This window comes from Rhinoraja longicauda, chromosome 2, assembly GCF_053455715.1.
Source record: "Rhinoraja longicauda isolate Sanriku21f chromosome 2, sRhiLon1.1, whole genome shotgun sequence".
Classification (NCBI taxonomy): domain Eukaryota; kingdom Metazoa; phylum Chordata; class Chondrichthyes; order Rajiformes; family Arhynchobatidae; genus Rhinoraja; species Rhinoraja longicauda.
Genome location: NC_135954.1, coordinates 96,002,339 through 96,016,289, shown reverse-complemented (window position 1 = coordinate 96,016,289; position 13,951 = coordinate 96,002,339). Strand labels below are relative to the sequence as shown.

At 46.2% G+C, this 13,951-nt stretch overlaps 1 protein-coding gene across 5 annotated transcripts in view; it reads right to left on the bottom strand.

Annotated features, from left to right (window-relative positions):
* Positions 1-13,951, bottom strand: part of dpp6a (dipeptidyl-peptidase 6a) — a 918,316-nt gene that overhangs the window by 135,315 nt on the left and 769,050 nt on the right. For all 5 annotated transcript variants that reach the window (XM_078424689.1, XM_078424708.1, XM_078424702.1 and 2 more), the window contains exon 5: positions 11,169-11,243. In XM_078424689.1, the coding sequence (XP_078280815.1) occupies positions 11,169-11,243 (75 nt within the window). The remainder of the gene's footprint in view (positions 1-11,168; positions 11,244-13,951) is intronic.

The following is a 13,951-nucleotide window of genomic DNA, read 5'->3' as shown; positions in this document are numbered from 1 at the left end:
CATCTAGCCTCTCCAACCCCTTAAGAATTTTATATGTTTCTATAAGATCCCCCCTCAATCTTCTAAATTCCAGCATTCTTCAAGTGAACCCTGACTGTTTTGCAAGAGACATTCCATCTCTCTGCTCTGGCTCGCAAATCTTCTGTCAGTGGAGACAGTTATTTTTAGAAGCTATGATGACCGCAGTCTTAACAGGTGCATTTTGAAAAATATTTTATACCCCAATGTTGGAGCCAAATGGAAAGGCCACGCGGAGTTGGTGTTCGAAGTAACGGGTGATTTAATAAAATTGGTGCGCACCAGTCAAAGCTGATCTCCCGAGTGTGACTTTGGGACAGCTTTTATATTCTCAGGTGACAGGATTACACAGAAACTAGATTAATGGTAAAACAAGGTCTTGATTACAGAATGGAGCTAGCAGAAAGACTTAATTAGGTAATAAACAGAATATAATGATGATTCACAAGTCTAACTTAGATCCAGTTTTCTGTTACAAAGATGGGCGTACGCTATAACATAATTAATGACGTTCCTGAAACTTGGGTGACGTCAATGCTGCGTTTCATGTCTCTATTTTTAGGCTTTGTCTGCGGCTCCCTGTCACCACATTGGCCCAATCCACGTCCCTATTTGCTAGTTATTAATCCTCACTATTCTTTCCTCTGCATCACCCAATAATCGCTGTGAAAATAAATTCTCTCATCTTCTTTCTTTGTGCTTATGATAAACAGTTTCATTGATGACGGTCCTCATTGAATTACCAAGCAGGGGACTTGACCATAATCCAAACATTTTTTCAGTCACTCTATTACCACTTGTTGCTGGTCAGTTTGCTGCCCTTTCTCCTCAATTCAGTTACTACCCTGCTTGATGAGAGCTGATTTCCTTTCCTTTAGTAAGACCCTCTTCAAACTCATCTTGTCCATGAATCCCAATTTCTTCTCCCTTGATCCTATTCCCCTTCAGTGAATTATTGATTACCATAGATTCCTTCATGTCACCTGATCTAATCAATTCTTCTGTCCAGTTAGGCATCTGCACTGACATATGGTGAAAGAATGGATCGACCGGGCTTATATTCAGAAGGATGAGAGGGGATCTTATAGAAACATATAAAGTTCTTATGGTGCTGCCTGACCTGCTGAGTTACTCCAGCATTTTGTGAATAAAAAGTTCTTATGGGATTTGACAGGCTAGATGCAGGAAAAATGTTCCCGATGTTGGGGGTGTTCAGAACCAGGGGTCACAGTTTAATATTAAGGGGTAGGATATTTAGGACTGAGATGAGGAAACACTTTTTCACCCAGAGAGTTGTGAATCCGTGGAATTCTCTGCCACAGAAGGCAGTGGAGGCCAATTCACTGGGTGTTTTCAAGAGAAAGTTAGATATAGCTCTTAGGACTAACGGAATCAAGGGATATGGGGAGAAAGCAGGAATGGGGTACTGATTTTGGACGATCAGCCATGATCACATTGAATAGAGGTGCTGGCTCGAAGGGCCGAGTGGCCTGCTCCTGCACCTATTGCCTATGTTTCTATGGTCTTGTCCTGGAGCACATGACCCATACTCCATCTACTCCATGCAGATGCTGCTTAATATACAAAAGAACACAAAGTGCTGCAGTAACTCAGCAGGTCAGACAGCATCTTTGGAGAACAGGCTTGGAGCCATTTCGGGTTGATATTCGAAGTTACTTGCTAAACTCAGATTGCTCTCCTACCTTTCGAAGGTATCACAAAATGCTGGAGTAACTCAGCAGGTCAGGAGAGGGACGACGGTTCGCTGACGATCCGGACTGAGGTGATGGTTGCAACGGGCCTTCACGGCCAGCAGCAGCAGGGACTGTGAAAATGGCAGCAAAACCTGGCGACTCTTGCATATGGTCTCCGTGGACTGTTGTACGCATTCTGTACTTAATCGGAGATTGTGCTTATGTAAGACAATAATCTGACTGAGTTGTATGCAAGAAAAATAATCGCACTGGACCTTGCTACATGTGATGATAAAAAACCTTTTGAATTACTGAACCATTGAAGAGAAAGCACCCAGTTGTCCGAAGGCTCGCCGGTTGGCGTAACCGGGAGGGAGCTGGAGCTGTCGAATGCTTGGAGAGGGCCGGTTGGAGGGTGAGCCGGGGTCATGCCTCCAGCACCTTCGTTGGCTGCAGGGGGCACCCCCGGGACACCAAGATGGCCTGGTGAGGAGAGGAGAGGGACGTCGAGCTCCAGTACATCGAGCGTGCAGGCCAACCGGTCTTTGGACTTTAAATAATGGCGCCAAAAATGTTGGTGTGTGCATGCGCAGCAAGGACCAGAGGACATAGATTTAAGGTGACGGGGAAAAGATTTAATAGGAATCTGAGGGGTAACATTTTCACACAAAGGGTGGTAGGTGTATGGAATGACCTGCCAGATAAGCTAGTTGAGGCAGGGATTATCCCAACATTTAGGTACATGGATAGGACAGGTTTGGAGGGATATGGGCCAAAGGCAGGCAGGAGGGACTAGTACAGCTGGGGCACATTGGCCAGTGTGGGCAAGTTGGATGGAAGGGCCTGTTTCCACACTGTATCACTCTATGGCTCAATGCAGGGTGTAATATGTGCAAAAATAACTTCACTGTGCAGTTGCATATGTGACAAATATTGAACCATTTGTCAGAGTTTTTTGGCAGCAGGTTTTGGCTGGGTCAAAAGAAAGGTTCAAGTCTCCACCAGAGAGGCACAGATACATAATCCAGGTTGATTACTGAGGGGGATGATGTAACTGCTGGAGATGACAATTCTTCAGATAAGATGTTAAGCCAATGTTTTCATGTCTCTCTGCCAAGGGAGCACAAAAGATCTCACGGCACAGTTTGAAGAACAGAGCAAATCTTCTGATCTTCAGCCTCACAGTTACCCTTCATCTCACACTGTAGGAGAGTCAACATCCTTTCATAATGCCTTTGTTCCGAACTAAAATGAAAGAGCCAGAGAGAGATATTGGATGGAATGAAATCATGCTCTCAAAAAGCTTGTCGTTTACCCGCAGCCCCACTGCTCGTATCTAAAAAGTAGGAACGTCAGGAGTAAGGATGTGTAGATTAAAATATATAAATAAACTAGGTGGAGAAATGGAACTTAAAGTTAAGTGTTAAAACTGGAGCCGTCTCCTCCCGAAAAACAGCCTCTCATTCCATGGCGATCAGGACTCTTATTATTCATGTTTTGGGGCTGTGTCCATTGTTTGCACGGAATTGCCTTGAAAAAGTGATGGTAAGCTGCCTTCAGGTAGGAGGTGTTGGAATCAGATACAATTGTTACGTTTAAAATGCATTTTAAATAACACTTGCAGGCAAATGGAATTAGTGGAGATGGGGCCAGAAGGGTGGCGTGTACACAATGGGCCGAAGGTTCTTGCACAGTGCTGTAAGGTACATAGACCCTATCTCCATTTAGAATGGAGATGAGGAGGAATGTCTTTAACCAGAGGGTGGTGAATCTGTGGAATTCATTACCACAGACGACTGTGGAGGTCAAGTCATTGGGTATTTTTAAAGCGGAGATTGATAGGTTCTCAATTACTAAGGGTGTCAAAGGTTACAGGCAGAAGACAGAAGAAAGGGTTTGAGAGGGAATAATAAATCAGCTCTGGTCAAATGGTGGCTTAGACTCAATGGGCCGTTTCCTAATTCAGTTCCTATGTCTTATTGTGATATTGCTTATACAGTGTTATGGTCATTTCAAGATTCAGACCCAGCCACAGTGGACGGATGGGAATCTATTTACAACTTAGGATGGTGGGTGACTTAGAGATAAATGGATAGATAATGTTTCAGGTCAGGACCTTTGTCTCGACGTGAAATTTCACCTATCTCCTTTCTCCAGAGATCCTACCTGAACCGTTGAGGTACTCTTGCATTTTGTGTCATTCTTTGGTGTAAACCATCATCTGCAGTTCCCCGTAATTGAGTCTGAAGAAGGTCCCGCCCCGAAATGTCACATCCATTTTCTCCAGAGATGCTGCTTGACCCACTCAGTTACCCCAGCATTTTGTATCTACCTTTGGTATAAGCACGGTAGCGCAGCGGTAGAGTTGCTGCTTTACAGCAAATGCAGCGCCGGAGACTCAGGTTCGATCCTGACTACGGGTGCTGCACTGTAAGGAGTTTGTACGTTCTCCCCGTGACCTGCGTGGGTTTTCTCCGAGATCTTCGGTTTCCTCCCACACTCCAAAGACGTACAGGTATGTAGGTTAATTGGCTGGGTAAATGTAAAAATTGTCCCTAGTGGGTGTAGGATAATGTTAATGTACGGGGATCGCTGGGCGGCACGGACTTGGAGGGCCGAAAAGGCCTGTTTCCGGCTGTATATATATGATATGATAAACCAGCCTCTGCAATTCCTTGTTATTACATCCTGGTGAATATCCTTTACACTGTCTGCAGATCAACCATATCTTCCTGGAGTGCAACTCTATCACACCAGAGTGCGCCGATCAGAATTGCACACAATATGCCAAGTGCAATCTAACCAGGGTTTTGTGAAGTTGAAACAGGACATCCCAACTCTTATATTCCCAGCGCTGACCTCTGAAGGTAGTTACGTTGCATTCCCTCTTCATCATCTTACCCACCTGAATGTTCACTTTCAAGGAACTCCCGACTTATTTCTTAAAGGGGTTTTAGATGCAATCGAAAATTCAGTATCTGGGTCTGAGCTCATTATCCATGGAAATTCAATTATGCTTGTTAATTACTTCATCGGTCATCTGTCCCATTATAAGAAATGGAAATGATGGAAATGCTCAGTAGGTTAGCAAAGACCAGTAAAGAAAGAGAGATAAAGGGGGGGGGGGGAGGAAGAAAGAGGGAGAGAGAGGGAGCTAGAGAGTGAGAGTGAGAAGAAAGAAATAGTGAGAGAGGAGAGAAAGAGAGGTAAAGGGAGGATGGGAGAGTGGGGGAAAGGAGAGAGAGAGACGGGGAGGGGGAGGGGGAAGAGGAGAGAGAGGACAAAAACAGGAAAGGGAGAAGAAGATAGAGAGAGGAAGAGAAAACAAGTGGGAAATAAAAGGTTTGAGGTTGTTGCACATTCACCAGGACTACCTCACTCATGGGAGATTTTTGTGTGCAAACTCACAGCAACCATCTTCCAAGAGTCGATCATTTGGAGGTGCATGGGCATGACTGAGGTCACAGAGGGCAGCGGTCAAATAAAGGCTCTTTCTTCCAGTCATGCTGTTCCCTATTCTCCCCTCCCTGCTGGGTGGTAAATGGTGCTCTCACCACAATAACAGGCTCCAACCATCAAAATCCTAATTAGCCTCTCCATGGCAATCGGCATGTGGGAAACAAGACCAGTGAGCTGTTTGGGAAATAACTGAGTGACCTTGCAGTCAGTGGATATCCAGGTTGTTGCAGTACTCCAGTGGTCAAGAGGTTGGAAACGGGTTCTGGCGGCGCATGGCTGCCTGGCTCGTGCTATTTATTTCACTGCGCTCCTTGTAAGATCTTCCTTCTTCTCTGCCCACTTGGCATTCCTTGCAGAATCTGTGCCTGTGGAGCTGGAAGGTTTCCTGCAGTCACGATGTCTCTTTTAGCCCATTTTAAGAAGCCAAAGAGCCATTAATTGCAATAGATTTTCTTCAGCTGTACCCTCCCACTCGCTCCTGATACCTTGTCGTCCCTGTGACCTCTATCCTCTCTATTAGAACATAGAACATAGAACAGTACAGCACAGCACAGTACAATCCACAATGTCTGCGCTGAACATGATGCCAAGATAAAAACTCATCCACCTGTACATGACCCGTATCCCTCTATTCCCTGCACTTCCATTCCTTCATTGCCCGCATATCCATGTGCCTATTTAAAGGCCTCTTGAACTCCACTATCGTATCTGCCTCCACCACCACCACCACTGGCAATGCGTTCCAGGCTTCCACCACTCTCTGCCCCGAACATCTCCATTAAGCGTCCCCCCTCTCACCTTGTAGATATGCTTTCTAGTGTTGGACATTTCCACCCTGGGTGAATGGTTCTGGCTGTCCATCTACCCCTCTCATAATTTCATATACTTCTATCAAGTCTCACCTCAACCTCCAACATCCCTGGGAAAACAATCCAAGTCTATCCAACCTCTTCCTGTAGCTGAAACCCACTAATCCACGCAGCATTTCAGTAAACCTCCTCTGCGCCCTTTCCAAAGCTTTCACATCGTTTCTTCAATGGGGCGACCAGATCCGCACATAAAACTCCAAGGTCCGAAAGGGTTGCATCATGACTACCGAGTGTTGCAGCCACAGAGAAAGCACACCTACAAAAAAAAGTGCTCGTGCCACAACTAGGCTGATTGGAAGATCAGGGAAACATCCTTGGCACATTTGTACGTTCTCCCTGTGACTGCGTGGGTTTTCTCCGGGTGCTCCGGTTTCCTCCCACACTCCAAAGACGAGCAGGTTTTTAGGTTAATTGGCTTCTGTAAAGTTGTAAATTGTCCCTTGTGTGGAGGATAGTGCTAGTGTACGGGGTGATAGCTGGTCGGCGTGGACTCGGTTGGCCCAAGGGACTGTTTCCGCTTGTATCTCTAAAGTCTAAAAGTCCGTGGCCAGGTGTCTCGTAATGGAATGAACTCCAGAGGCAGCGAAGAATGAGCTAGAGCTGTTTTGTAACACTTTCAAGACTCCTGAATACCATGGAGGAATTTTCAGTCTGGTCATCTTTGCTCTCAGATCTGCGGGATTAATTTAGAGATACAGCGTGGAAACAGGCCCTTTGGGCCGCCCAGCGATCCCTGCACATTAACACTATCCTATACCCACTGGGGACAATTTTTGTATTTACCAAGCCAATTAACCTACATACCTACATGCTTTGGAGTGTGGGAGGAAACCGAAGATCTCGGAGAAAACCCACGCAAGTCACGGGGAGAACGTACAAACTCCGTACAGGCAGTACCTGTAGTCGGGATCGAACCCGGGTCTCCGGCGCTGCTTTCGATGTAAGGCAGCACCGGGATCTGCAGTTGTTTTATCCCCTTCTCACTGGTCAAATCCTTAACATTAATGTCTCAGGAAGAAAGAGCAGCGATATTGCAAGGGGAGACCGTGGGGCGACGGATGCCTTGAAAAGTAACCTTTGATGAAACTCCCTGTCACAAACAGCTCTGTGCATTTAAAAATAAAACTCGTGTACATGGATGAGAAGCTCCCTGCAATCTCAGCGGTGAACTGCGGAGCCAGCCAGGGGTCGACGTGGGATGGAGGTGTGACGATTCAGAAGTCCTGGGGGTCTCTGTTGTTGCATGAACCTTCTCCTCAGTCGCTCCTCTTTTCCTGGGAAGCCGCAGCAGTTCTTGTCTCTCTGCACTAGGTGGCAGCGCAGCCTGACCAGGGACGTTGGTACTCAGGAGCTGGGAAGCATCGAAGACGCTGACCACCATAGAATAGGGACATAGCTCACCAGCTGTGGTGGAGAGTCCGGGTTTACACATGGTCGTAGAGCAGGAGGAATCACAGAGGGGGGGCAGTGAGAGAGGGTGTTAGACTTTAGAGATACAGTGCAGAAACAGGCCCTTCGGCTCACCGAGTCCACGCCGACCAGCGATAACCCCTTCCGCCAGCACTATCCTACTCACCAGGGACAATTCACAATTTCACCGAAGCCAATGAGCCTACAAACCTGTACATCTTTGCAGTGTGAGGGGAAACCGGAGCATCCGGAGAAAACCCACGCAGGCACGGGGACAAAACCGTACAAACTCCATACAGATAACACCCGCAGTCAGGATCGAACCCGGTCTCTGGTACTCTAAGGCAGCAGCTCTACCGCTGCGCCACTGTGTCGCCACCGTGTTGCAAAGCTCCCGTTGGAGAGAGGAGGGGAACTTTTTTCAAAGTAGGAATACCTCGAGGGGATTTTGCGGTAGAGTAGACCAAGATGTGTAGGATGGAACTGCAGATGCTGGCTTACGCCAAAAATAGACACGATGTGCTGGAGCAATTCAGTGGGTCAGGCAGCATCTCTGGAGAGAAGGAATAAGTGATGTTTTGGGTCGGAAACCCTTCATCACACTGTTTAGGCCTGGAGAGCAGGTGGGATCATAGAGGGGGAGCAGTGGCAATATCCTCTATATTGCAGAACTCCTGTCACAGTGGAGGAGAACCTCAAGGCCAGAGAGCAGGAAGGGCAGTCTGAAGATGTGTTCCAACCCAAAATATCACCTATCCTCTTTCTCCAGAGATGCTGCCTAACCCGCTGAGTTGCTCCAGGGCTTTGAGTCTGTCTTCGGTACAAACATGCATCTGCAGTTCATCCCTGCGCAGTTTGATTGCTCACAGCTGTCCACAGGACACCCATCTCCGACTTGATAGATTGGACACGTTGGGTTTCTTTTCCTGGAGGCCCAAGGAGCTGAAGGGAGGGAGGGGGTGACCTGTGAGAGGTGTATAAAATCAAGAGGGGCATTGATCAAAACCTCTTCTCATGGACACGGTTTGTTGAGCAGTAGGAGATTTAGAGGGGATATCAGGGGAAATGTTCCCATGCAGAGGGTGGGTAGAGTCTGAAGCAGTGATGAATCCTCCCAGGATATTTAAGAGACATTTGGACAAGGACTTCAATTTATCAAGGATACAGACCTACGAATTTCGGTTCCATTTCGGGACATGTGGCAATAAAACACTCTTGACTCATGTGGGTAAATGGGATTAGTGTAGGCAGGTGGAATAATTGACATGGAAGTGGTGGGCCGAATGGCCTGGCTCTGTGCTGTATGATTATATGACCTGAGAGCCAGGAAGTCATGTTGCAGCTTTCTAGAACTTTGGTTAGGCCGCATTTGGAGTATTGCGTGCAGTTTTAGTAGCCCCCATTACAGGAAGAATATTGGAATATGTAGAAAGGATGCAGAGGAGGTTCAACCAGAATGAAGCCTGGGTTTGAAGGTATTACCTGCAGGGAGAGGTTGGACAGTTTGGATTGTTTTCTCTGCAGCATCAGAGGTAGAGGGAAGACTTGAAAGAAGTATGTAAAATTACGAGAGGCACAGATAAGATAGACAGTCAGAACTGTTCTCCCAGGATGGATATGTCAAAGTTTAGAGGACATAGCCCTAAGGGAAAAACAGGCAAAGTTTACAGGAGATGTTACTTTACAGATGATGATGGGTGCTTGGGATGCACTGCTAAGGGTGGTGGTGGAGGCGGATATATTAGCGCATTTAAGAGACTTCGGATAGGCACTTGAATACGCATGGAGTGAAGGGATATGGATTGCCTACAGGCAGAGGAGTTTAACGGCACTATGTTCGGCACAGAAATTGTGGGCCGAAGGGTCTGTCCCTGTGCTGTGCTATGGAATTAGAAAGTAGGTGCCTGGAATATCTGTGCCTTGAATAATGAAAAGCCTAGAAAGAATGGAGGTGGGGAGGACCAGAGGGCACAACCACAGAATAAAGGGACGTACCTTTAGAATGGAGACGAGGAGGAATTTCTTTAGCCAGAGGGTGGTGAATCTGTGGAATTCATCGTCGCAGGGCTGTGGGTATTTTTGAAACGGAGATTGATACGTTCTTGACTAGTAAAGGTGGCAAAGGTTATGGGGTGAAGGCAGGAAAATGGGGTTGAGAGGGAAGAATAGATCAACCATGATTGAATGGCGGAGCAGACTTGATGAGCCGAATGGCCTAATTCTGCTCAAATGTCTTATGATCTGATGGTCTAATATCCTTCCTACTGTGTTGGGACTGCAACTGCACCCAGTGTTGGAGCTGTGGCCTGAATCGTCATAGAATCATGCAGCTTGGAAACAGGCCCTTCAGCCCACTGAGTCCACCCTGACTGCCAAGCACCTACTTGCATTAATCCTGCACTCATCCACTTTTATTCTCCCCACATTCCCATCAACTCCTCTCAGGGCTAATTCGCAGTGGCTAATTAAACCACTAATCCGAACGTCTTTGCGACATATTGGGAAAGCAGAGCATCATTCAGAAACCCGCACGGTCGCAGGGAGAATGTGCAAACTCCACACAGGCAGCGGACACAGAGGTCAGGATCGAAGCTGCCCCTCTGGTATTCTGTTCCTTAAGTAAAAAAGGCAAGTATTCCATGTGCCATGTTAACTAATAGGTTTCTGGGCACTGAGGGGTCAGGCAATTCGGCACAACTCGTTCATGGGATGAGGGATTGTGTTGGAAGATGGAACAGAGGTAGTTGGAACAATGGAACAGCATCTGAACAGATGCTGGAAGGGGTGCAGAGAAGAATTACGAGTTTGCTGCCAGGACTTGAGGGCCTGAGATACAGGGAGAGATTGGGCAGGCAAGGATTTTACTCCTTGGAGCGCAGGAGGCCGAGGGGTTATCTTATTCGAGGTGTATAAAATAATGAGGGAAATAGAGTGAATGCATAGAGTCTTTGTCCTAAACTAGGGAATCAAGAACTAGAGGGCAAACATTTACGATGAGAGGTGAAAGATTTAATAGGAACCTGAGGGGCAACTATTTCACTCAGAAGATGGTGGGCATATGGAATGAGCTGCCAGAGGAAGTAGTTGAGGGAGGTACAATAACTACACTTAAAAGACATTTAGACAGTTACATGGATGGGAAAAGTTGAGCAGGGATATTGGCCAAAGGGTAAATGGAACTAGCTTAAATGGAGCGAAGGGCCTGTTTCCATGTTGCATGACTCAATGACTATCAGCCATGATCTTGCTGAATGGACAAGCAGACTTGAACGACCAAGTTTATTAAGACCGATTACCTGCCACTCATTATCCTACCTCTCCTCTCTCCCAACTTTCTTCCATGTCCCTCCACCCCCCACCCCCCGCACCCTACAATGAGTCTGAAGAAGGGTTTTGACCCAAAACGTCACCTATCCACATTCTCCAGAGATGCTGCCTGACCCACTGAGTTACTCCAGCACTATGTGGTCCTTTCAACAACTCCTGATACCAGTTCTAGTGTTCTGAACCAATCACTTGCTTCATCTTCAACTTCATAATCATAATGCACCTTAAAAATACAGATTGTTTGAAAGAAAGAAACTAATTTACAGTTAAAAATCTGGAAACATTGAATGTGCGCTTTTGCAATGAGCCAATTCATTTCTTCCATTTCATTTCATTCCAGTCCATTTCTTCCAGTAAAGTGAGCTTTATGTAAATCAAAGACTGCACATACCTGTTCAACGTCATACGCAAGAAGAACAAACTTCATATCTGGCGATACTTCATATTTGCTGACTTTAAATTCTTGCTGTTAAAATAAAACAAAAATAAGAGTTTGTTATCAGTACACAAGGTAAAAATAGTCTCTTGAAATTTTACATCTTCTAAATTCTTGGCACGTTATCTGAAACGATGTAAGGCATCATGACCAACCTCATTTGTACTTTGACCTCATGTAAACTGTCAATGAGGAAAGGATTGTGGGGGTCATACACTTTCAACTGGGAAGTGGTCTATTTGGATTGTATCTGTTGCATTCTGGGGTTTTAAAAAAAACTTTCCTCTCTTGAAAATTTCCATAGCAGTTGACGAAGCCCAAACAATCATTTATGGGTGAGCCTTGACTACTGATGAATTGTAGGATACTCGGAATACCAGGCCTGTGAAACTGAGCTTACTCTAGCTAACATCTAGACCAACACATTTTCAACACCATTCACTGGACAACATGGGATCAAGAAGGTGCATTAGCCTTCATTAGTCAGGGCATCGAGTATAGACGTTGGGACATTATGTTACAGTTGTACAAGATGTTGGTGAGTACTCCTTTCAGTTTTGGTCACCCTGCTACAGCAAGGATGTCATTAGGCTGGAATGAGTGGCAGAGAAGATTTACGATGAGGTGGTGAGCTATGAAAGGCTAGGACTTTATTACTTTGGAGTGCAGAAGGCTGAGTGGTGATCTTATAGAGGTGTATAAAATCTTGAGGGGAATAGATAGGGTGAATGCACAGGCTTTTTTACCCAGAGTTGAGGAAACAAGGTTTAAGGCAAGAGGAGAAAGATGTAATGGGAACCTGAGGGTAAACCTTTTGCACTCAGAGGGTAGATGGGTATATGGAACGAGCTGCCGGGGGGGGGGGGGGGGGGGGGGTAGTTGAGGCAGGTACTATAACGTGGCAGGTACATGGATAGGAAATGTGTAGAGGAATGTGGGCCAAATGTGAGCAAATGGGACCAGCTTGGATCGGACATCTTAGTCGGCATGGACGAGTTGTGCCGAAGAGCCTGTTTCTGTGTTGTATGGGTCCATGACTCTAAAACATCAGCTGTGAAATCCTTGCCAAGAGTTCATAGCACCAGGCACATCAATGGAGATCATTTAATTCAGCACGGGCCAGGATTGGACACTTGGACCTGCCAAGTATCCAATCCACATGGTTCTTTGCTGCCTTACAGTGCCAGAGACCCGAATTTGATCCTGACCACGGTCCTGCCTGTATGGAGTTTGTATGTTCTCCCCGTGACCAGGTGGGTTTATCCGGGTACTCCGGTTTCTTCTCACACTCCAAAGACGTACACGTTTGTTGGTTCATTGGCTTCGGTAAGAATTGTAAGTTGTTCCTAGTGTGTGGGATAATGTTTGTGTACGGGGATCTCTGGTCAGCATGGACTCAGAGGGCCAAAGGGCCTGTTTTCACTCTGTATCTCTAAAGTAACCTAGAAGTAATTCTGTGGCACAGAAAGCAACACCCAAACTTTGTACAATTCTCCAGCTTTTTCATAGAGTTTCATGATTCACATTCAATTCAGATGATTGCCTTGAATGACAATTTCACATTCGGCAATGATTGTGAGAGGCATTTTTCACAACAAAGCTGGCTGCAAAAACGGCAGACTTCCTGCATAGAACCATCACTTCAATCCCACGCTGATTGCCTCAAATGTTATCAATCTCTTCTTTTATATAAAATGCTCCAATGAACCTCCCAAGTACCTATTACCACAGAAAGAATACCTGTGGCCCGTTTCAACATGAATGCCTCACTGTAGATTATTGTTGGAGCTGGGTTTACAAGGACATCAGGATATGGTATTCAATCTGTTTAATATCTCAACACTCAAAACCAGAAAATTAAATATGAAATGTAAACTCTAACAAGTCTTTCATCCAAGCATGGCAGAGACACGTGTGGGCATGAGAGTCTACACATGATGAGATCTCGTCCAAAAAGTAAATTGCTGGAGAAACTCAATGGGTCGAGCAGCATCCGTGGAAGAGGACAGGAACTGTTGATGGAGGGCTGTGCCCTCTTATACCATACCCCCCCCCCCCCCTCCCCCACAACTGGAAACATCCTCTCCACATCCACTTTATTTAGGCCTTTCATTATCTGATAGGTTTCTATGAGGTCGCACCACATTTGACACTAAGGAGTTTCTGGTTGAGTCCCTGCATCACCTTCTTCAGACTGATGGTGTAAGAAAATAACTGCAGATGCTGGTACAAATCGAAGGTATTTATTCACAAAATGCTGGAGTAACTCAGCGGGTCAGGCACCAACTCTGGAGGACATGAATAGACGTTTCAAGTCGGGACCCTTCTTTAGATGAGGTCCTCCTTTCTTCTCGGGGATATACTTATGTTGCATTCCAGAGAAATGCTCTTTCTTGTTACCTTTTCACAAACCCAATTGGGGTCGAACTTTAGATAGTTCCTCTGCCCCTCTCTTCCCCTCCCCCTTCCCAGATCTCCCTCTATCTTCCTGTCTCCACCTATATCCTTCCTTTGTCCCGCCCCCCTGACATCAGTCTGAGGAAGGCTCTCGACCCGAAACGTCGCTAATTCCTTCTCTCCCGAGATGCTGCCTGACCTGCTGAGTTACTCCAGCATTTTGTGAATAAATACCTTCAATTGGGGTAATGTTCACTCAGTGAGACACCAGAAAGCAGGTGACACCCGACCAGCCCATTGTCTCTCAATCTTGGCTTCTATTTCTAGGAGGAAGCACTGAA